General features: G+C 55.1%; 1 protein-coding gene across 3 annotated transcripts in view; it reads left to right on the top strand.

Annotated features, from left to right (window-relative positions):
• The window catches only part of LOC140411218 (tau-tubulin kinase 1-like), a 399,055-nt gene that overhangs the window by 99,000 nt on the left and 277,061 nt on the right, over positions 1-22,994 (top strand). For all 3 annotated transcript variants that reach the window (XM_072500324.1, XM_072500323.1, XM_072500325.1), the window contains 2 exons: positions 15,090-15,244; positions 16,716-16,932. In XM_072500324.1, coding sequence (XP_072356425.1) covers positions 15,090-15,244; positions 16,716-16,932 — 372 coding nt within the window. The remainder of the gene's footprint in view (positions 1-15,089; positions 15,245-16,715; positions 16,933-22,994) is intronic.

The following is a 22,994-nucleotide window of genomic DNA, read 5'->3' as shown; positions in this document are numbered from 1 at the left end:
CCTGTGAGACAGCAGTGTTAACCCAGGTCCCTGGCACTGTGAGACAGCAGTGTTAACCCGGGTACCTGGCACTGTGAGACAGCAGTGTTAACCCGGGTCCCTGGCACTGTGAGACAGCAGTGTTAACCCGGGTACCTGGCACTGTGAGACAGCAGTGTTAACCCGGGTCCCTGGCACTGTGAGACAGCAGTGTTAACCCAGGTCCCTGTCCCTGTGAGACAGCAGTGTTAACCCAGGTCCCTGGCACTGTGAGACAGCAGTGTTAACCCAGGTCCCTGTCCCTGTGAGACAGCAGTGTTAACCCAGGTCCCTGGCACTGTGAGACAGCAGTGTTAACCCAGGTCCCTGTCCCTGTGAGACAGCAGTGTTAACCCGGGTCCCTGACACTGTGAGACAGCAGTGTTAACCCAGGTCCCTGTCCCTGTGAGACAGCAGTGTTAACCCAGGTCCCTGGCACTGTGAGACAGCAGTGTTAACCCGGGTCCCTGGCACTGTGAGGTAGCAGTGTTAACCCGGGTCCCTGGCACTGTGAGGCAGCAGTGTTAACCCGGGTCCCTGGCACTGCGAGACAGCAGTGTTAACCCGGTCCCTGGCACTGTGAGGTAGCAGTGTTAACCCGGGTCCCTGGCACTGTGAGACAGCAGTGTTAACCCGGGTCCCTGGCACTGTTAGACAGCAGTGTTAACCCGGGTCCCTGGCACTGTGAGACAGCAGTGTTAACCCGGGTCACTGGCACTGTGAGACAGCAGTGTTAACCCGGGTCCCTGGCACTGTGAGACAGCAGTGTTAACCCGGGTCACTGGCACTGTGAGACAGCAGTGTTAACCCGGGTCCCTGGCACTGTGAGACAGCAGTGTTAACCCGGGTCCCTGGCACTGTGAGACAGCAGTGTTAACCCGGGTCACTGGCACTGTGAGACAGCAGTGTTAACCCGGGTCCCTGGCACTGTGAGACAGCAGTGTTAACCCGGCTCCCTGGCTCTGTGAGACAGCAGCGTTAACCCGGATCCCTGGCACTGTGAGGCAGCAGTGTTAACCCGGGTCCCTGGCACTGTGGGACAGCAGTGTTAACCCGGGTCTCTGGTACTGTGAGACAGCAGTGTTAACCCGGGTCCCTGGCGCTGTGAGACAGCAGTGTTAACCCGGATCCCTGGCACTGTGAGGCAGCAGTGTTAACCCGGATCCCTGGCACTGTTAGACAGCAGCGTTAACCCGGATCCCTGGCACTGTGAGGCAGCAGTGTTAACCCGGGTCCCTGGCACTGTGGGACAGCAGTGTTAACCCGGGTCGCTGGTACTGTGAGACAGCAGTGTTAACCCGGGTCCCTGGCGCTGTGAGACAGCAGTGTTAACCCGGATCCCTGGCACTGTGAGGCAGCAGTGTTAACCCGGGTCCCTGGCACTGTGAGACAGCAGTGTTAACCCGGCTCCCTGGCACTGTGAGACAGCAGTGTTAACCCGGGTCTCTGGTACTGTGAGACAGCAGTGTTAACCCGGGTCCCTGGCACTGTGGGACAGCAGTGTTAACCCGGTTCCCTGGCACTGTACGACAGCAGTGTTAACCCGGGTCCCTGGCACTGTGAGGCAGCAGTGTTAACCCGGGTCCCTGGCACTGTGAGACAGCAGTGTTAACCCGGGTCCCTGGCACTGTGAGACAGCAGTGTTAACCCGGGTCCCTGGCACTGTGAGACAGCAGTGTTAACCCGGGTCCCTGGCACTGTAAGACAGCAGTGTTAACCCGGGTCTCTGGCACTGTGAGGCAGCAGTGTTAACCCGGGTCCCTGGCACTGTAAGACAGCAGTGTTAACCCGGGTCCCTGGCTCTGTGAGACAGCAGTGTTAACCCGGGTCCCTGGCTCTGTGAGACAGCAGTGTTAACCCGGGTCCCTGGCGCTGTGAGACAGCAGTGTTAACCCGGGTCCCTGGCACTGTGAGGCAGCAGTGTTAACCCGGGTCCCTGGCACTGTGAGACAGCAGTGTTAACCCGGGTCCCTGGCACTGTAAGACAGCAGTGTTAACCCGGGTCTCTGGCACTGTGAGACAGCAGTGTTAACCCGGGTCACTGGTACTGTGAGACAGCAGTGTTAACCCGGGTCCCGGGCTCTGTGAGACAGCAGTGTTAACCCGGGTCCCTGGCACTGTGAGACAGCAGTGTTAACCCGGGTCACTGGCACTGTGAGACAGCAGTGTTAACCCGGGTCCCTGGCACTGTGAGACAGCAGTGTTAACCCGGGTCGCTGGCACTGTGAGACAGCAGTGTTATCCCGGGTCACTGGCACTGTGAGACAGCAGTGTTAACCCGGGTCCCTGGCTCTGTGAGACAGCAGTGTTAACCCGGGTCCCTGGCACTGTGAGACAGCAGTGTTAACCCGGGTCCCTGGCACTGCGAGACAGCAGTGTTAACCCGGGTCCCTGACACTGTGAGACAGCAGTGTTAACCCGGGTCCCTGGCTCTGTGAGACAGCAGTGTTAACCCGGGTCCCTGGCACTGTGAGACAGCAGTGTTAACCCGGGTCCCTGGCACTGTGAGACAGCAGTGTTAACCCGGGTCCCTGGCACTGTGAGACAGCGGTGTTAACCCGGGTCCCTGGCACTGTGAGACAGCGGTGTTAACCCGGGTCCCTGGCTCTGTGAGACAGCAGTGTTAACCCGGGTCCCTGGCGCTGTAAGACAGCAGTGTTAACCCGGGTCCCTGGCACAGTGGGACAGCAGTGTTAACCCGGGTCCCTGGCCACTGTGAGACAGCAGTGTTAACATGGGTCCCTGGCCACTGTGAGACAGCAGTGTTAACCCGGGTCCCTGGCACTGTGAGACAGCAGTGTTAACCCGGGGCCCTGGCACTGTGAGACAGCAGTGTTAATCCGGCTCCCTGGCACTGAGAGACAGCAGTGTTAACCCGGGTCCCTGGCACTGTGAGGCAGCAGTGTTAACCCGGGTCTCTGGCACTGTGAGGCAGCACTGTTAACCCGGGTCCCTGGCACTGTGAGACAGCAGTGTTAACCCGGGTCCCTGGCACTGTGAGACAGCAGTGTTAACCCGGGTCTCTGGCACTGTGAGGCAGCACTGTTAACCCGGGTCCCTGGCACTGTGAGACAGCAGTGTTAACCCGGGTCCCTGGCACTGTGAGACAGCACTGTTAACCCGGGTCACTGGCACTGTGAGACAGCAGTGTTAACCCGGGTCCCTGGCTCTGTGAGACAGCAGTGTTAACCTGGGTCCCTGGCACTGTGAGACAGCAGTGTTAACCCGGGTCACTGGCACTGTGAGACAGCAGTGTTAACCCGGGTCCCTGGCTCTGTGAGGCAGCAGTGTTAACCCGGGTCCCTGGCTCTGTGAGGCAGCAGTGTTAACCCGGGTCCCTGGCACTGTGAGACAGCAGTGTTAACCCGGGTCCCTGGCACTGTGAGGCAGCAGTGTTAACCCGGGTCCCTGGCACTGTGAGGCAGCAGTGTTAACCCGGCTCCCTGGCACTGTGAGACAGCAGTGTTAACCCTGGTCCCTGGCACTGTGAGACAGCAGTGTTAACCCGGGTCTCTGGCACTGTGAGGCAGCAGTGTTAACCCGGCTCCCTGGCACTGTGAGGCAGCAGTGTTAACCCGGGTGCCTGGCACTGTGAGACAGCAGTGTTAACCCGGGTCCCTGGCACTGTGAGGCAGCAGTGTTAACCCGGGTCCCTGGCACTGTGAGGCAGCAGTGTTAACCCGGGTCCCTGGCACTGTGAGACAGCAGTGTTAACCCGGGTCCCTGGCACTGTGAGGCAGCAGTGTTAACCCGGGTCCCTGGCACTGTGAGGCAGCAGTGTTAACCCGGCTCCCTGGCACTGTGAGACAGCAGTGTTAACCCTGGTCCCTGGCACTGTGAGACAGCAGTGTTAACCCGGGTCTCTGGCACTGTGAGGCAGCAGTGTTAACCCGGCTCCCTGGCACTGTGAGGCAGCAGTGTTAACCCGGGTGCCTGGCACTGTGAGACAGCAGTGTTAACCCGGGTCCCTGGCACTGTGAGGCAGCAGTGTTAACCCGGGTCCCTGGCACTGTGAGGCAGCAGTGTTAACCCGGGTCCCTGGCACTGTGAGGCAGCAGTGTTAACCCGGGTCCCTGGCACTGTGAGGCAGCAGTGTTAACTGGGTCCCTCCATGCCGCCTATTCCATTCCCCGGTTCATACAAAGAACAAAGAACAAAGAAATGTACAGCACAGGAACAGGCCCTTCGGCCCTCCAACCCCGTGCCGACCATACTGCCCGACTAAACTACAATCTTCTACACTTCCTGGGTCCGTATCCTTCTATTCCCATCCTATTCATATATTTGTCAAGATGCCCCTTAAATGTCCCTATCGTCCCTGCTTCCACCACCTCCTCCGGTAGTGAGTTCCAGGCACCCACTACCCTCTGCGTAAAAAACTTGCCTCGTACATCTACTCTAAACCTTGCCCCTCTCACCTTAAACCTATGCCCCCTAGTAATTGACCCCTCTACCCTGGGGAAAAGCCTCTGACTATCCACTCTGTCTATGCCCCTCATAATTTTGTATACCTCTATCAGGTCTCCCCTCAACCTCCTTCGTTCCAGTGAGAACAAACCAAGTTTATTCAATCGCTCCTCATAGCTTATGCCCTCCATACCAGGCAACATTCTGGTAAATCTCTTCTGCACCCTCTCTAAAGCCTCCACATCCTTCTGGTAGTGTGGCGACCAGAATTGAACACTATACTCCAAGTGTGGCCTAACTAAGGTTCTATACAGCTGCAACATGACTTGCCAATTCTTATACTCAATGCCCCGGCCAATGAAGGCAAGCATGCCGTATGCCTTCTTGACTACCTTCTCCACCTGTGTTGCCCCTTTCAATGCATTACCTCACATTTGTCCGGATTAAACTCCATCTGCCACCTCTCCGCCCAAGTCTCCAGACAATCTAAATCCTGCTGTATCCTCAGACAGTCCTCATCGCTATCCGCAATTCCACCAACCTTTGTGTCGTCTGCAAACTTACTAATCAGACCAGTGACATTTTCCTCCAAATCATTTATATATACTACAAAGAGCAAAGGTCCCAGCACTGATCCCTGTGGAACACCACTGGTCACAGCCCTCCAATTAGAAAAGCATCCCTCCATTGCTACCCTCTGCCTTCTATGGCCTAGCCAGTTCTGTATCCACCTTGCCAGTTCACCCCTGATCCCGTGTGACTTCACCTTTTGTACTAGTCTACCATGAGGGACCTTGTCAAAGGCCTTACTGAAGTCCATATAGACAACATCTACTGCCCTACCTGCATCAATCATCTTAGTGACCTCCTCGAAAAACTCTATCAAGTTAGTGAGACACGACCTCCCCTTCACAAAACCGTGCTGCCTCTCACTAATACGTCCATTTGCTTCCAAATGGGAGTAGATCCTGTCTCGAAGAATTCTCTCCAGTAATTTCCCTACCACTGAAGTAAGGCTCACCGGCCTGTAGTTCCCGGGATTATCCTTGCTACCCTTCTTAAACAGAGGAACAACATTGGCTATTCTCCAGTCCTCCGGGACATCCCCTGAAGACAGCGAGGATCCAAAGATTTCTGTCAAGGCCTCAGCAATTTCCTCTCCAGCCTCCTTCAGTATTCTGGGGTAGATCCCATCAGGCCCTGGGGACTTATCTACCTTAATATTTTTTAAGACACCCAACACCTCGTCTTTTTGGATGACAATGTGACCCAGGCTATCTACACCCCCTTCTCCAGACTCAACATCTACCAATTCCTTCTCTTTGGTGAATACTGATGCAAAGTATTCATTTAGTACCTCGCCCATTTCCTCTGGCTCCACACATAGATTCCCTTGCCTATCCTTCAGTGGGCCAACCCTTTCCCTGGCTACCCTCTTGCTTTTTATGTACGTGTAAAAAGCCTTGGGATTTTCCTTAACCCTATTTGCCAATGACTTTTCATGACCCCTTCTAGCCCTCCTGACTCCTTGCTTAAGTTCCTTCCTACTTTCCTTATATGCCACACAGGCTTCGTCTGTTCCCAGCCTTTTAGCCCTGACAAATGCCTCCTTTTTCTTTTTGACGAGGCCTACAATATCACTTGTCATCCAAGGTTCCCGAAAATTGCCGTATTTATCTTTCTTCCTCACAGGAACATGCCTGTCCTGTATTCCTTTCAACTGACACTTGAAAGCCTCCCACATGTCAGATGTTGATTTGCCCTCAAACATCCGCCCCCAATCTATGTTCTTCAGTTCCCGCCTAATATTGTCATAATTAGCCTTCCCCCAATTTAGCACATTCATCCTCGGACCACTCTTATCCTTGTCCACCAGTACTTTAAAACTTACTGAATTGTGGTCACTGTTACCGAAATGCTCCCCTACTGAAACATCTACCACCTGGCCGGGCTCATTCCCCAATACCAGGTCCAGTACTGCCCCTTCCCTAGTTGGACTGTTTACATATTGTTTTAAGAAGCCCTCCTGGATGCTCCTTACAAACTCCGCCCCGTCTAAGCCCCTGGCACTAAGTGAGTCCCAGTCAATATTGGGGAAGTTGAAGTCTCCCATCACCACAACCCTGTTGTTTTTACTCTTTTCCAAAATCTGTCTACCTATCTGCTCCTCTATCTCCCGCTGGCTGTTGGGAGGCCTGTAGTATACCCCCAACATTGTGACTGCACCCTTCTTATTCCTGATCTCTACCCATATAGCCTCACTGCCCTCTGAGGTGTCCTCTCGCAGTATAGCTGTGATATTCTCCCGAACAAGTAGCGCAACTCCGCCTCCCCTTTTACATCCCCCTCTATCCCGCCTGAAACATCTAAATCCTGGAACGTTTAGCTGCCAATCCTGCCCTTCCCTCAACCAGGTCTCTGTAATGGCAATAACATCATAGTTCCAAGTAGTAATCCAAGCTCTAAGTTCATCTGCCTTACCTGTAATGCTCCTTGCATTAAAACATATGCACTTCAGGCCACCAGACCCGCTGTGTTCAGCAACTTTTCCCCGTCTGCTCTGCCTCAGAGCCACACTGTCCCTATTCCCTAGTTCTCCCTCAATGCTCTCACCTTCTGACCTATTGCTCCCATACCCACCCCCCTGCCATACTAGTTTAAACCCTCCCGTGTGACACTAGCAAACCTCGCGGCCAGGATATTTATGCCTCTCCGGTTTAGATGCAACCCGTCCATCTTATACAGGTCACACCTGCCCCGGAAGAGCTCCCAGTGGTCCAGAAAACGGAAACCCTCCCTCCTACACCAGCTGTTTAGCCACGTGTTTGTCTGCTCTATCTTCCTATTTCTAGCCTCACTGGCACGTGGCACAGGGAGTAATCCCGAGATTACAACCCTCGAGGTCCTGTCTTTTAACTTTCTGCCTAGCTCCCTGAACTCCTGCTGCAGGACCTCATGCCCCTTCCTGCCTATGTCGTTAGTACCAATATGTACAACGACCTCTGCCTGTTTGCCCTCCCCCTTCAGGATTCCCTCTACCCGTTCGGAGACATCCTGGACGTGGCACCAGGGAGGCAACATACCATCCTGGAGTCTCTTTCACGTCCACAGAAGCGCCTATCTGTGCCCCTGACTATAGAGTCCCCTATTACTATTACTCTTCTGCGCTTTGACCCTCCCTTCTGAACATCAGAGCCAGCCGTGGTGCCACTGCTCTGGCTGCTGCTGTTTTCCCCTGATAGGCTATCCCCCCCGACAGTATCCAAAGGGGTATATCTGTTCGAGAGGGGGACAACCACAGGGGATTCCTGCACTGACTGCCTGCCCTTTCTGGTGGTCACCCATTTCTCTGCCTGCACCTTGGTTGTGACCACATTTACATAACTGCGATCTATGACGCTTTCCGCCACCTGCATGCTCCTAAGTGCATCCAATTGCTGCTCCAACCAAACCATGCGGTCTGTGAGGAGCTGCAGTTGGGTGCACTTGGAGGCCAAGTATCCCATATGCTGCCCTAACTACCTTGTCGACCTGTCCTGCTGCCTTCAATGGACAGGCACAGCAATATCCCTCTGGCCTTCTGTACTTCCTAATGTTCATTGAATATTTCCGTTGCCCGGTTCGTCCTCTCAAAATACATCACCTCACACTTTTCAGGGTTAACTTAAATTTGCCACTGTTGTACCCATTTAACCAGCCCGTCTATACCGTCCTGTAATGTAAGGCTTTCCTCTTCACTGTTTACCACACCCCCAATTTCTGTGTTACCTGAAACATTACTGACCATAGCCCCCACATTCTGGTCCAGATTATTAATGTTAACAACAAGGGAGACAGCACCAATCCCTTCGGAACGCCGCCGCACACAGGCTGCATCTCTCGGGCTCCTAACTTCTTACATCGACATACATGGAAAATAGAAGCAGGAGGAGGCCATTCAGCCCATCGAGCCTGCTCCACCATTCATAATAATCTGTCACAAGCAGGCTTACATTAACACTGCAATGAGGTTACTGTGAAAATCCCCTAGTCGCCACATTCCGGCCCTGTTCGGGTCACAGAGGGAGAATTCAGAATGTCCAATTCACCAACAGCACGTCTTTCGGGACTTGTGGGAGGAAACCGGAGCACCCGGAGGAAACCCACGCAGACACGGGGAGAACGTGCAGACTCCGCACAGACAGTGACCCAAGCCGGGAATCGAACCATGGACACTGGAGCTGTGAAGCAACAGTGCTACCCACTGTGCTACCGTGTCGCCCATTGTGATCATGACTGACCATTAAGTTGAATACCCTGATCCAGCCTTTCCCCTCCCACCCCCCCCCCATTTATTTCCTGATCAGTCTCCCATGCGGGACCTTGTCAAAAGTCTTACTGAAGTCCGCACATACTGTAGCCTACATCAGCTACACTACCCTCGTCTACACACCTAATCACCCCCTCAAAAAATGCAATCAAATTTGTGAGACTTGATTTCCCTTTGCCAAAACCACGCTGACTATCCTCCATTAATCCTTGCCTCTCCAAGTGGAGATTAATCCTGTCCCTCAGAGTTTCTTCCAGTAGTTTCCCTACCACTGACATTAGACGCGCTGTCTGTCATTTTCTGGTTTGCCCTTACTTCCCTTCTTGAATATTGGCAGCACATCAGCTGTCCTCCAGTCCTCTGGCCCCTCTCCTGTGGCCAGAGACGATTTGAAAATTATGGTCAGAGTTGCTGCGATCTCCTCCCTTGCCTTGCACAGCAACCTGGGATACATCCCATCTGGCCCTGGGGGTTTATCCACTTTTAAATCCGCTAAAACCGTGAACACCTTGCCCCTACCTCCCCTCAGTGGGAATCTGTTAAATTATATTACAATCCTGATTTCTGTACTGACATCGTCCTTCTCCACAGTGAACATAGATGCAAACTACTCACTTAATACCTCGCCTACATCGCCCAGCTCCACACACATTGCCACTTTGGTCCCTAACCACGGGGAGAACGTGCAGACTCCGCACAGACAGTGACCCAAACCGGGAATAGAACCTGGGGCCCTGGTGCTGTGAAGCAACAGTGCTAACCACTGTGCTAATGTTTGCAGTTGACTGCACAATGTTCAGCACCATTCGCCACTCCTCAGATAATGAAGCAGTCCCCGTCCAAATGCAGCAAGACCCGGACAATATCCAGGCTCGGGGCTGACAAGGGGCAAGTTACATTCGCACCACACAAGTGCCCGGCAATGACCATCTCTGACAAGAGAGAATCAGACTTTCACCCTTGACATTCAATGTCATTACCATCGCTGCATCCCCACAATCAACATCCTGGGGGTGACCATTGATTAGAAACTGAACTGGACCCAGCCACATTAATACTGTGGCTACCAGGACAGGTCAAAGGTTAGGAACCCAACAGTGAGTAACTCACCTCTTGACCCCCCCCCCCCAAAAAAAAAGGCCTGACCACTTTCTACAAGTCAGGAGTGTGATGGAATGCTCTCCACTTGTCTGGATGAGCGCAGCTCCAACAACACTCAAGAAGCTCGACACCATCCAGGACAAAGCAGCCCCGCTTGATTGCTCCCCTTCCACAAACATTCAAACCCTCCAGCACCGACACACAGTGGCAGCCGTGTGCACCATCTACAGGATGCACTGCAGTACCTCACCAAGGTTCCTTAGGCAGCATCTTCCACCCCACGATCACTGCCATCTCGCAGGACAAGAGCAGCAGATACCTGGGAACCCCACCACCTGGAGGTTCCCCTCCCAGTCACTCACCACCCTGACTGGGAAATATATTGCCGTTCCTTCACTGTCGCTGGGGCAACATCCTGGGACTCCCTCCCTAACAGCACAGTGGGTGTACCAACACCTCAGGGACTGCAACCGGGCAACACCACCACCTTCTTGAACCGCTGCAGTCCTTGAGGTGTAGGTACACCCATTGTGCTGTTAGGGAGGGAGTTCCAGGATGTTGCCTCAGCGACAAGTGAAGGACGGGCGATATATTTCCAAGTCAGGGTGGTGAGTGACTTGGAGGGCAGCATGGTAGCACAGGGTTTAGCACAGTTCCTTTACAGCTCCAGGGTCCCAGGTTCGATCCCCGGCTTGGGTCACTGTCTGTGCGGAGTCTGCACGTTCTCCCCGTGTGTACGTGGGTTTCCTCCGGGTGCTCCGGTTTCCTCCCACAGTCCAAAGATGTACAGGTTAGGTAGATTTGCCATGATAAATTGCCCTTAGTCTCCATAAAGTTTGGCTGGGGTTACGGGGATGGGGTGGAGGCGTGGACTGAAGTGGGGTGCCCTTTCCAAGGGTCAGTGCAGACTCTATGGGCCGAATGGCCTCCTGCACTGTAAATTCTATGGTTCTGAAGGGCAATTAGGGATGGGCAATAAATGCTGGCCTAACCAGCGACACCCACATCCTGTAAATGAATTTTAAAAAAGGTTAAATCACCACCAGTCAGATCTCCCCTTCAAAGGGGAAAGTAGCCTACGGTCATCTGGGAGTATGGTAACATTACCTTACCCGCCCTGGAGAGGTACCATCAACGCTGCTTGAGATGGATTCTCCGCATCAGCTGGGAGGACTGGCGTACTAACGTCAGTGTCCTCAAAAGGAGCCAAGAGCACCGGCATCGAGGCCATGATCATCTAAAACCAACTGCGCTGGGCCGGCCATGTGCTGAAGATGCCAGAGCCCTGACTGCCAAAGCCCATCTTCTTTGCCCAGCTCGGGGAAGGCTTGCCTCATGAAAGGTAACATCGGCGTCACTGCCAGGGAGGCCCTTGCTCAGGAGAGCGCTAATGGAAGGAAACTCCTGATTGAAGGCGCACAATTCTTCAAGAGCATCCGAAGGCCAAGGGGCCCCGGAAGAGGAGCCTGAGAAGGAATGCCAGAGTCCCAAGGACCGATCCCACCTCCCGGAAACACCTGGCAAGCGTGCGGACGGAGCTGCAGCTCTCGGATCGGGCTCACCAGCCACGCAAAGACCCACAGAAAACATGACCACAGCACGCAGTTTCTTAGGTGGACAATCACGGTAGCATTGTGGTTAGCACAATTGCTTGACAGTGCCAGGGTCCCAGGTTCGATTCCTGGCTTGGGTCTGTGCGGATTCTGCACATCCTCCCCGTGTGTGCATGGGTTTCCTCCGGGTGCTCCGGTTTCCTCCCACAGTCCAAAGATGTGCAGGTTAGGTGGATTGGCCGTGCCAAATTGTCCTTAGTGTCCAAAATTGCCCTTAGTGTTGCGTGGAGTTACTGGGTAATTGGGATAGGGTGGAGGCGTGGGCTTGGGTAGACTGCACTTTCAAAGAACCAGTGCAGACTCGATGGGCCGAATGGCCTCCTGCACTGTAAATTCTATGATTCTAAGACATCAATATCCGTCTCCATTGGTGCTGAAGATTCATCAGGAACGGGATCTGAATTAGTCTCCCTCTGGGCCCATGTTCAGACTGATCACTACCTAGATTTTCCGATGGAAATACTTCCCGGGAAGTTTCAGCGATTTCACTTTGTCCTTTGACAATCTCTGAAGTATCAGGTGGCATCAAAAGGCCAAAACTTTGTCCTCAATTTCATCTTGAACAGCAGCATTGCTGGTGAACTCTGTGGCGTTGTGTTTCGGTCTGACATCAAGAGGTTATTCGCCTGTCTTGATGATGTACCTTTGTCCTTTGATGCCTTGATTGTGTTTAAGTGACTGTGCAAATCGCTCGGCCGGTCTAATTGTTGCAGGGCTGCCCGGAGCTGACGTGGCGCGCTGTATTTCATTCCCTTTTCATCTGTCTTTGAACTCTTTGGAAGTGAACTGAGTTCAGTCGTCACTGACGACCTGCTGCGGCCTACTAAATCTTGCAAATATTTCATTCAACTTCTCAATAGTTTGTCCTGCCGTTGTGGATTTGATAATCACTATTTCTGGTCATTTATCTACAGTCACTCGGAACATGTGTCCCTCAACAGAACCAGGAGTGTCTATGTGCATTCACTGCCATGGCTGAGTTGACCATTTCCACCGATGTCATGATTATTTCTTAGTTTTGCACAGGATCGCCCCACTTTTCTTTTGAGATCTGAGAGTCTAATCCCGAATGTAACTGCTTTCCAGATCCTTCATCCTCCACACAACCGGACGTCATCTCAAATCTTGTGTGATCTAGGGCTTGAAGCCTGGATTTTTACCGTGTATATCTGTCACTGTTCCTTTGTGGACCCGGTCCATCACCTTCCCCATCACTGGATCGGCTCTTGTGTATCTCGGAACTTGAGATGAAGTCACAGGTACATTGTCCACGTGTGCGAAGTACAGGGTGTTGACAGAACTGTCTTCCGGTTCTTACTCGATTTGTCGCGGCAATCCTGACCAAGCACCAGTTTTGCCGTGTCGCTCGGATTTGCGATATTGAATATCATTACGTGTGCGCAGATTCTATACGCCCATGAATTTTAAAAATCACCATCCGTGTAACCTACTTGCTGCTTCCGAAGGAGCACCTTTCTGCGGTCCAAAGATCGTTGTCAAGGGGCGATAATCCGTCAAGGGTGTAAAGTGACCCCCATAAGGGAAACTTTACTCTGAATAAGATGCTCACAGCCTCTTTAATCCAGCTGAGTGTAATTTGGTTCTGCACCAGGGAGAATTTGTGAAGCGAATGCTATTGGTGGTTCCTCCCCTGAAGGCACTCTGTGCGAGGCAACTGCGCGACCTGGCAGGGTGATACATCGCAAGCATGTTGTAGTCAACCAATAACTCTGACTTCTTTAATCTCATTATACGCACTTTTACCTTTTGTCCAGTTTGGCACATCAAGTGTACAACGGCTTCAGTAGCGTTGGCACGTTTATTGTCTGATTCAAAGGATTCAACATTCACCCAAAGCTTTGACAAAGGGCCATCTGGACTCGAAACGTTCGCTCTTTTCTCTCCCTACAGATGCTGCCAGACCAGCTGAGATGTTCTCTTTGGTGCTGTGGGCATTCCATTGCAGCTTCCAGGTTCTGCAAGTGCTCTTGTTCCCTTGAACCGGAATGTCATCGCGATAACCTTGTGCACCATTTAGCGCGCTCAGAGTTTGATCCGTGGTTCTCTGAAGCAGCAGATGTTATTCCAAATGGAAATCTCCTGTATTGGAACAGGCCTCTGTGCATCACAATAGTGAGCAGTTCTGCAGCCACATTCATTTGTAAATACGCCTGTGATAGATCAATTTTATGGAATTTCTGTGCTCCAGAAAGTCCAGCAAACAAGTCTTGAATCAGCAACAGCGGATAGTGATCTGTGCACAATACCCAGTCCATTGTCTTAAAATGTCCACATATCCTAACTGAACCATCTGGTTTTAGTACAGGAACATTTGGTGCAGCCCAATCGCTTGTAGTAACTGCTTCAGTGACTCCTGTTTGGACTAGTCTTTCTCATTCATCTTGGCCTGATGGTGTCCACTCTGGTTCTGGCTTTGAAACATTTTGACATCCAGTTTGGCTGAATTCTGAGTTGGACGTCAACTGCTGTCATTCAGCCCATGAGTCTTCAGTCATATTTTTATACTCCTCCTCCAGTGGTTGCAGGTCAAGTCGATTCACCGCTGCCCTGTTTGATTTTCCCCAATCATGCTCCGCCGAGTAAAGCAGGACGACGTGGAGAGGTACCTCTGCTGTTTGTCTATTTACCTTCACTTTCACCGTCATGTATCCTTTTAGTGGGACGACCTCTTCTGTGCATGTCTGAAGGATAACCTTTAATGGTTTGAATGGAACCTGCTTTAACTTCTGGTTATAGATTGTCTCCAGTATCAGTGATACAGCCGCTCCTGAATCCACTTCCATTCTGACTCGGTTACCTTTGGCAATTGGGCTCTTTTTGCCCTGATTTTCTCCACTCCAGCCATTCCCCGCTGAGCGCCGAGCTTGTGCACATTGAGGACACGGCTCTCCTCTTGCAGACTTGTTTTTGGCGGTCTCCGCCTTGTGGATCTTCACTCCACCTCCTGTCTGTGAAGCTTCTTTTGCTGCTACCCCATTGGCGTGGCAATTTCTGCAGCTGATGGACGAGTTAAGTACTTTCATTAAACCGCTTTCTCTGTTAGCTTTGTGGAGGAGTCCAGAAACCAGCCTATCACAAAGGGTGTCACCTCGCACAAATCCGAAAAGACAGGCTTGTGAGGTGAATTGGACATTCTGAATTATCCCTCGGTGTACCCGAACAGGCTCCACCCCAGACCAGCCCCACCCCCGAATGCCCCCAGCCGGCACCGCCCATGACCTGCCCCACCCCGACTTGCCACCCTCAGTCAGCCCCGCCCGTGATCAGCCCCAGCTGGTGCTGCCCATGACCTGCTCCGCCCCCGGGCGGCCCTGCCCCCGGGTGGCCCTGCCCCCGGGCTGGCCCCGCCTTGACCAGCCTCGCCCAGGCTCTCTCATCCCCCTTCCTCACTCCGCCCGCCACTGGAGCCCTTTTCCATCCCCTCCCCCTGCCACCCAGAAACCTGACTCCGAGGAACAGGTTGAGGGGGGAAGCTGATTTTGCGGGAGGGCAGGGGGATGTCTTGGATGGTGGTGTGTGCGGTGGGGGGGCGGGAGAGTGCTTGGGAAGGTTTGTAAAGGTTTGCAGCTGTGCCTCCATGCTGACTGCCTCCCCCGCCCCCCACTCTTTCACCTGTATAGTTGATAATGTCAGTATTGGAGAATAGCAGCAAAGAGCGGAACATCACCGAGAACGAGGCCTTCGACTGGGAGAAAGGCGGCACTGACATTCTACTGTCCACCAGCACTCCGACACAGGCCCAACTGCACACCAAGCAGACAGCCGCCATGTTTGGGTGAGTCCAGCGGGGGGGAGGGGGCTTTGAGCAGGGGGAGACTGTGGTGAGGGGGGGGGGTGGCTATGGGGCTGGGTTGGTGAGCAGGGTGGTGGGGGAGTCACTGTGGGCAGCTGGGGGGGGGGGGGGGGGGCTGGCGGGCGGGGGGAGGGGTGGGGTTCAGTGGTTAGGCGGAGGTTGTGGGGAGGGGAGGCGGCTGTGGGGAAGGTGGATGGTTTGGGATTTGGGATATTGAAGGGCTGGGGGAGCTGTCACTGTGGGATGGGGTCCCTCTCTATCTGGGGGTGGGGTCCCTCTCTATCTGGGGGTGGGGTCTCTCTCTATCTGGGGGTGGGGTCCCTCTCTATCTGGGGGTGGGGTTGCTCTCTATCTGGGGGTGGGGTTGCTCTCTATCTGGGGGTGGGGTTGCTCTCTATCTGGGGGTGGGGTCTCTCTATCTGGGGGTGGGGTCTCTATCTGGGGGTGGGGTTGCTCTCTATCTGGGGGTGGGGTCTCTCTATCTGAGGGTGGGTCTCTATCTGGGGGTGGGGTCCCTCTCTATCTGGGGGTGGGGTTGCTCTCTATCTGGGGGTCGCTCTCTATCTGGGGGTGGGGTCTCTCTCTCTATCTGGGGGTGGGGTCGCTCTCTATCTGGGGGTGGGGTCTCTGTCTATCTGGGGGTGGGGTCTCTGTCTATCTGGGGGTGGGGTCCCTCTCTATCTGGGGGTGGGGTCCCTGTCTATCTGGGGGTGGGGTCCCTGTCTATCTGGGGGTGGGGTCCCTCTCTATCTGGGGGTGGGGTCTCTCTCAATCTGGGGGTGGGGTCTCTCTATCTGGGGGTGGGGTCGCTCTCTATCTGGGGGTGGGGTCTCTCTCTATCTGGGGGTGGGGTCTCTCTCTATCTGAGGGTGGGTCTCTATCTGGGGGTGGGGTCTCTATCTGGGGGTGGGGTCTCTCTATCTGGGGGTGGGGTCTCTCTATCTGGGGGTGGGGTCTCTCTATCTGGGGGTGGGGTCTCTCTCTGGGGGTGGGGTCTCTCTCTATCTGGGGGTGGTGTCTCTCTCTATCTGGGGGTGGGTCTCTATCTGGGGGTGGAGTCTCTCTCTCTATCTGGGGGTGTGGTCTCTCTCTCTATCTGGGGGTGGGGTCTCTGTCTATCTGGGGGTGGGGTCTCTGTCTATCTGGGGGTGGGTCTCTGTCTATCTGGGGGTGGGGTCTCTCTCTATCTGGGGGTGGGGTCGCTATCTGGGGGTGGAGTCTCTCTATCTGGGGGTGGGGTCTTTGTGGGGGTGGGGTCTCTCTCTCTCTCTGGGGGTGGGGTCTCTATCTGGGGGCGGGGTCTCTCCCTATCTGGGGGTGGGGTCTCTGTGGGGGTGGGGTCTCTCTCTGTGGGGGTGGGGGGTGGTCGCGGGGGGGGGGCGGGTCTCCCTGTGGGGAATGCTGGGTGATAATTCATTGCCCAATAGTATCTGTGAATCTGCTGGTATTCCAGGGTGATTAACGTGACGCCGGTCCCAGGCGATGTTCTCCGGGAGAATACGGACGATGTCCTGCAGGACGAACATCTGAGTGACCAGGAGAATGCTCCACCCGTTTTACCAAACAGGCCGACTGAACTCTCGGCAGCTCCTCCGAACCTGGTCTTCGAAACCGAGCCCTGGGATGAGACAGATATCAACCGGAACAAGCTGAGAATCAGCATTAGCAAGGTCAACAGAGAGTCAGAATCTGGGGTGGGCGGTGTGAGTGGGGGGGGGCAGTACAGGGTGAATGGGAGGGGGGCGGTAAGGGAACAGGTGGGAGCGGTACGGGGTGAGGGGGGGATGGTATGGTGCGGAGCGAGGGGGGATGGTGCAGGGTGAGGGGGGATGGTGCGGAGCGAGGGGGGATGGTGCAGGGTGAGGGGGGATGGTGAGGGGGGTGGTGCGGAGTGTGGGGGATGGTGTGGGGTGTGGGGGATGGTGCGGGGTGAGGGGGGATGGTGCGGAGCGAGGGGGATGGTGCGGGGTGAGGGGGATGGTGCGGAGCGAGGGGGGATGGTACAGGGTGAGGGGGGATGGTGCGGGGTGAGGGGGATGGTGCGGGGTGAGGGGGGATGGTGCGGGGTGAGGGGGGATGGTGCGGGGTGAGGGGGGATGGTACAGGGTGAGGGGGGATGGTGCGGGGTGAGGGGGGATGGTGCAGGGTGAGGGGGGTGGTGCGGAGTGAGGGGGGGATGGTACAGGGTGAGGGGGGTGGTGCGGGGTGAGGGGGGATGGTGCAGGGTGAGGGGGGATGGTGCAGGGTGAGGGGGGATGGTGCGGGGTGAGGGGGGATGGTGCGGGGTGAGGGAGGATGGTACAGGGTGAGGGGGGATGGTGCGGGGTGAGGGGGGATGGTACAGGGTGAGGGGGGATGGTGCGGGGTGAGGGGGATGGTGCGGGGTGAGGGGGGATGGTGCAGGGTGAGGGGGGATGGTGCGGGGTGAGGGGGATGGTGCGGGGTGAGGGGGGATGGTGCGGGGTGAGGGGGGATGGTACGGGATGAGGGGGGGTGGTGCGGGGTGAGGGGGTATGGTGCGGGGTGAGGGGGGATGGTGCGGGGTGAGGGAGGATGGTACAGGGTGAGGGGGGATGGTGCGGGGTGAGGGGGGATGGTGCAGGGTGAGGGGGGATGGTGCGGGATGAGGGGGATGGTACAGGGTGAGGGGGGATGGTGCGGAGTGAGGGGGGGATGGTACAGGGTGAGGGGGGGTGGTGCAGAGCGAGTGGGGATTGTACGGGGTGAGGGGGATGGTACGGGGTGAGGGGGGATGGTACGGGGTGAGGGAGATGGGACGGGGTTATGGGGGTGGTACAGGGTGAGGGGGGGATGGTACAGGGTGAGGGGGGTGGTGCGGGGTGAGGGGGATGGTACGGGGTGAGGGGGATGGTACGGGGTGAGGGGGGGTGGTGCGGAGCGAGAGGGGATTGTACAGAGTGAGGGGGATGGTACGGAGCGAGGGGGGATGGTACGGGGTGAGGGGGGTGGTGCGGAGCGAGGGGGGAATGGTACAGGGTGGGGGGGGATGGTACGGGGTGAGGGTGGATGGTACAGGGTGAGGGGGATGGTAGGGAGCGAGGGGGATGGTACGGAGCGAGGGGGATGGTACGGGGTGAGGGGGGGTGGTACGGGATGAGGGGGGGTGGTGCGGAGCGAGAGGGGATTGTACGGGGTGAGGGGGATGGTACGAGGTGAGGGGGATGGTACGGAGCGAGGGGGATGGTACGGGGTGAGGGGGGGTGGTGCGGAGCGAGAGGGGATTGTACGGGGTGGGGGGATGGTACGGGGTGAGGGGGATGGTACGGGGTGAGGGGGATGGTACGGGGTGAGGGGGGGATGGTTCAGGGTGAGGGGGGGATGTTGCGGAACGAGGGGTGTATGGGACGGGGTATGGGGGGATGGTACAGAGTGATGGGGGATGGTGTGGGGGGATGTTTCAGGGTGAGGGGGGGATGGTACGGGATGAGGTACGCAGGAATCAGTGTTGGGGTCCCGCGGGGATCAGTGTTGGGGTCCCGCGGGGATCAGTGTTGGGGCCCCGCGGGGATCAGTGTTGGGGCCCCGCGGGGATCAGTGTTGGGGCCCCGCGGGGATCAGTGTTGGGGCCCCGCGGGGATCAGTGTTGGGGTCCCGCGGGGATCAGTGTTGGGGTCCCGCGGGGATCAGTGTTGGGGTCCCGCGGGGATCAGTGTTGGGGTCCCGCGGGGATCAGTGTTGTAGGAGGGGTGAGGGGTTCACCAGGCTGATGCTGGGCTTGGTGGGACTGTCCAATGAGGAGAGATTGGTTCGACCAGGCCTGCGTTCACTAGAGTTTAGAAGGCTGAGCGGGGATTTGACTGAAACATATAGGGGGCGATTCTCCGAGCCCCGTGCCGTGCCGGAGAATCACCGCGCCCGACGCCGGCGCGCGATTCTCCGAGGTGTGCGGATACGACAGAGTCCTGCTGGCACCGTTCATCCCTGGTCGCTGCCGGGGGGGCAGGGAAAAGCGATGATCCTTCACCGGGGGGGGGGGCACCGGTGGGGTCTGGCCCGCGATCGGGGCCCACCGATCGGCAGGCCGTCTCCCCCCCCCGGCCTACTTTCCTGCGGGCCGGTCCCTGAACACCGACGCCATGTCGGGACTTGGGGAGAGAGCAGGAATATGCCATGGAGATCGAGGTAACGGACATGGGGAGAGAGCAGGAATATGCCATGGAGATCGAGGTAACGGACATGGGGAGAGAGCAGGAATATGTCATGGAGATCGAGGTAACGGACATGGGGAGAGAGCAGGAATATGCCATGGAGATCGAGGTAACGGACATGGGGAGAGAGCAGGAATATGCCATGGAGATCGAGGTAACGGACATGGGGAGAGAGCAGGAATATGCCATGGAGATCGAGGTAACGGACATGGGGAGAGAGCAGGAATATGCCATGGAGATCGAGGTAACGGACATGGGGAGAGAGCAGGAATATGCCATGGAGATCGAGGTAACGGACATGGGGAGAGAGCAGGAATATGCCATGGAGATCGAGGTAACAGCCAGAATCATAGTGAATGACGGAGGAGGCTCGCATGGCCTCCTCCTGTTCCTCCTTTCTATGACAGTGTGAGGGAGCTGGATCCATCGAATCATAGAATTTACAGTGTAGAATGAGGCCATTCGGCCCATCGAGTCTGCACCGGCCCTTGGAAAGCGCACCCCACGGAAACACACGCCACCAACCTATACCCTTAACCCAGTGGCCCCACCTAACCTTTTGGACACGAAGGGCAATTTAGCATGGCCAATCCACCTAACCCGCACACCCTTGGATTGTGGGAGGAAACCGGAGCACCCGGAGGAAACCCACGCAGACACGGGGAGAACGTGCAGACTCCACACAGACAGCGACCCGAGGCCAGAATTGAACCCGGGTCCCTGAGCTGTGTGGCAGCGATGCTAACCACTATGCCACCCATTAATATCAGTAGCAGGGTGCTGGGGGAGAGGGGTTACTGAGTGACAGTGCGAAGGAGCTGGGGGAGAGGGGTTACTGAGTGACAGTGTGAGGGAGCTGGATTAACATCGGTAGAGATACAGTCAGTAACACAGGGTGCTGGGGGAGAGGGGTTACTGAGTGACAGTGTGAGGGACCTGGATTAACATCAGTAGAGATACAGTCAGTAACACAGGGTGCTGGGGGAGAGGGGTTACTGAGTGACAGTGCAAAGGAGCTGGGGGAGAGGGGTTACTGAGTGACAGTGTGAGGGAGCTGGATTAACATCAGTAGAGATACAGTCAGTAACACAGGGCGCTGGGGGAGAGGGGTTACTGAGTGACAGTGTGAGGGAGCTGGGGGAGAGGAGTTACTGAGTGACAGTGTGAGGGAGCTGGATTAACATCAGTAGAGATACAGTCAGTAACACGGTGCTGGGGGAGAGGGGTTACTGAGTGACAGTGTGAGGGAGCTGGATTAACATCAGTAGAGATACAGTCAGTAACACGGTGCTGGGGAAGAGGGGTTACTGAGTGACAGTGTGAGGGAGCTGGATTAACATCAGTAGAGATACAGTCAGTAACACAGGGTGCTGGGGGAGAGGGGTTACTGAGTGACAGTGTGAGGGAGCTGGATTAACATCAGTAGAGATACAGTCAGTAACACAGGGTGCTGGGGGAGAGGGGTTACTGAGTGACAGTGTGAGGGAGCTGGATTAACATCAGTAGAGATACAGTTAGTAACACAGGGTGCTGGGGGAGAGGAGTTACTGAGTGACAGTGTGAGGGAGCTGGGGGAGAGGAGTTACTGAGTGACAGTGTGAGGGAGCTGGATTAACATCAGTAGAGATACAGTCAGTAACACAGGGTGCTGGGGGAGAGGGGTTACTGAGTGACAGTGTGAGGGAGCTGGATTAACATCAGTAGAGATACAGTTAGTAACACAGGGTGCTGGGGGAGAGGAGTTACTGAGTGACAGTGTGAGGGAGCTGGGGGAGAGGAGTTACTGAGTGACAGTGTGAGGGAGCTGGATTAACATCAGTAGAGATACAGTCAGTAACACAGGGTGCTGGGGGAGAGGCGTTACTGAGTGACAGTGTGAGGGAGCTGGATTAACATCAGTAGAGATACAGTCAGTAACACAGGGTGGTGGGGGAGAGGGGTTACTGAGTGACAGTGTGAGGGAGCTGGATTAACATCAGTAGAGATACAGTCAGTAACACAGGGTGCTGGGGGAGAGGGGTTACTGAGTGACAGTGTGAGGGAGCTGGATTAACATCAGTAGAGATACAGTCAGTAACACAGGGAGCTGGGGGAGAGGGGTTACTGAGTGACAGTGTGAGGGAGCTGGATTAACATCAGTAGTGATACAGTCAGTAACACAGGGTGCTGGGGGAGGGGGGTTACTGAGTGACACTGTGAGGGTGCTGGGGGAGAGGGGTTACTGAGTGACAGTGTGAGGGAACTTTTATTGGTAGAGGGATTGAGTTTCGGAGCCATGAGTTTATGTTGCAGCTGAACAAAACTCTGGTGCGGCCGCATTTGGAGTATTGCGTACAATTCTGGTCGCCGCATTATAGGAAGGATGTGGAAGCATTGGAAAGGGTGCAGAGGAGATTTACCAGAATGTTGCCTGGTATGGAGGGAAGATCTTATGAGGAAAGGCTGATGGACTTGAGGCTGTTTTCGTTAGAGAGAAGAAGGTTAAGAGGTGACTTAATTGAGGCATACAAGATGATCAGAGGATTGGATAGGGTGGACAGTGAGAGCCTTTTTCCTCGGATGGTGATGTCTAGCACGAGGGGACATAGTTTAAATTGAGGGGAGATAGATATAAGACAGATGTCAGAGGTCGGTTCTTTACTCAGAGAGTAGTAAGGGTGTGGAATGCTCTGCCTGCAACAGTAGTGGACTCGCCAACACTAAGGGTATTCAAATGGTCATTGGATAGACATATGGACGATAAGGGAATAGTGTCGATGGGCTTTAGATTGGTTTCACAGGCCGGCGCAACATCGAAGGCCAAAGGGCCTGTACTGCGCTGTTATGTTCTATGTTCTAACATCAGTAGAGATACAGTAAGTTACACAGGGTGCTGGGGGAGAGGGGTTACTGAGTGACAGTGTGAGGGAGCTGGATTAACATCAGTAGAGATACAGTCAGTAACACAGGGTACTGAGGGGGAGGGGTTACTGAGTGACAGTGTGAGGGAGCTGGATTAACATCAGTAGAGATACAGTCAGTAACACAGGGTGCTGGGGGAGAGGGGTTACTGAGTGACAGTGTGAGGGAGCTGGATTAACATCAGTAGAGATACAGTCGGTAACACAGGGTGCTGAGGGGGAGGGGTTACTGAGTGACAGTGTGAGGGAGCTGGATTAACATCAGTAGAGATACAGTCAGTAACACAGGGTGCTGGGGGAGAGGGGTTACTGAGTGACAGTGCGAAGGAGCTGGGGGAGAGGGGTTACTGAGTGACAGTGTGGGCGAGCTGGATTAACATCAGTAGAGATACAGTCAGTAACACAGGGTGCTGGGGGAGAGGGGTTACTGAGTGACAGTGTGAGGGAGCTGGATTAACATCAGTAGAGATACAGTCAGTAACACAGGGTGCTGGGGGAGAGGTGTTACTGAGTGGCAGTGTGAGGGAGCTGGATTAACACCAGTAGAGATACAGTCAGTAACACAGGGTGCTGGGGGAGAGGGGTTACTGAGTGACAGTGTGAGGGAGCTGGATTAACATCAGTAGAGATACAGCCAGTAACACAGGGTGCTGGGGGAGGAGG

The sequence above is a fragment of the Scyliorhinus torazame genome, chromosome 4 (genome assembly GCF_047496885.1).
Source record: "Scyliorhinus torazame isolate Kashiwa2021f chromosome 4, sScyTor2.1, whole genome shotgun sequence".
In the NCBI taxonomy this organism is placed as follows: Eukaryota; Metazoa; Chordata; class Chondrichthyes; order Carcharhiniformes; family Scyliorhinidae; genus Scyliorhinus; species Scyliorhinus torazame.
The sequence above is the reverse complement of the archived record's forward strand: the minus strand, read 5'-3'. Positions and strand labels throughout refer to the sequence as shown.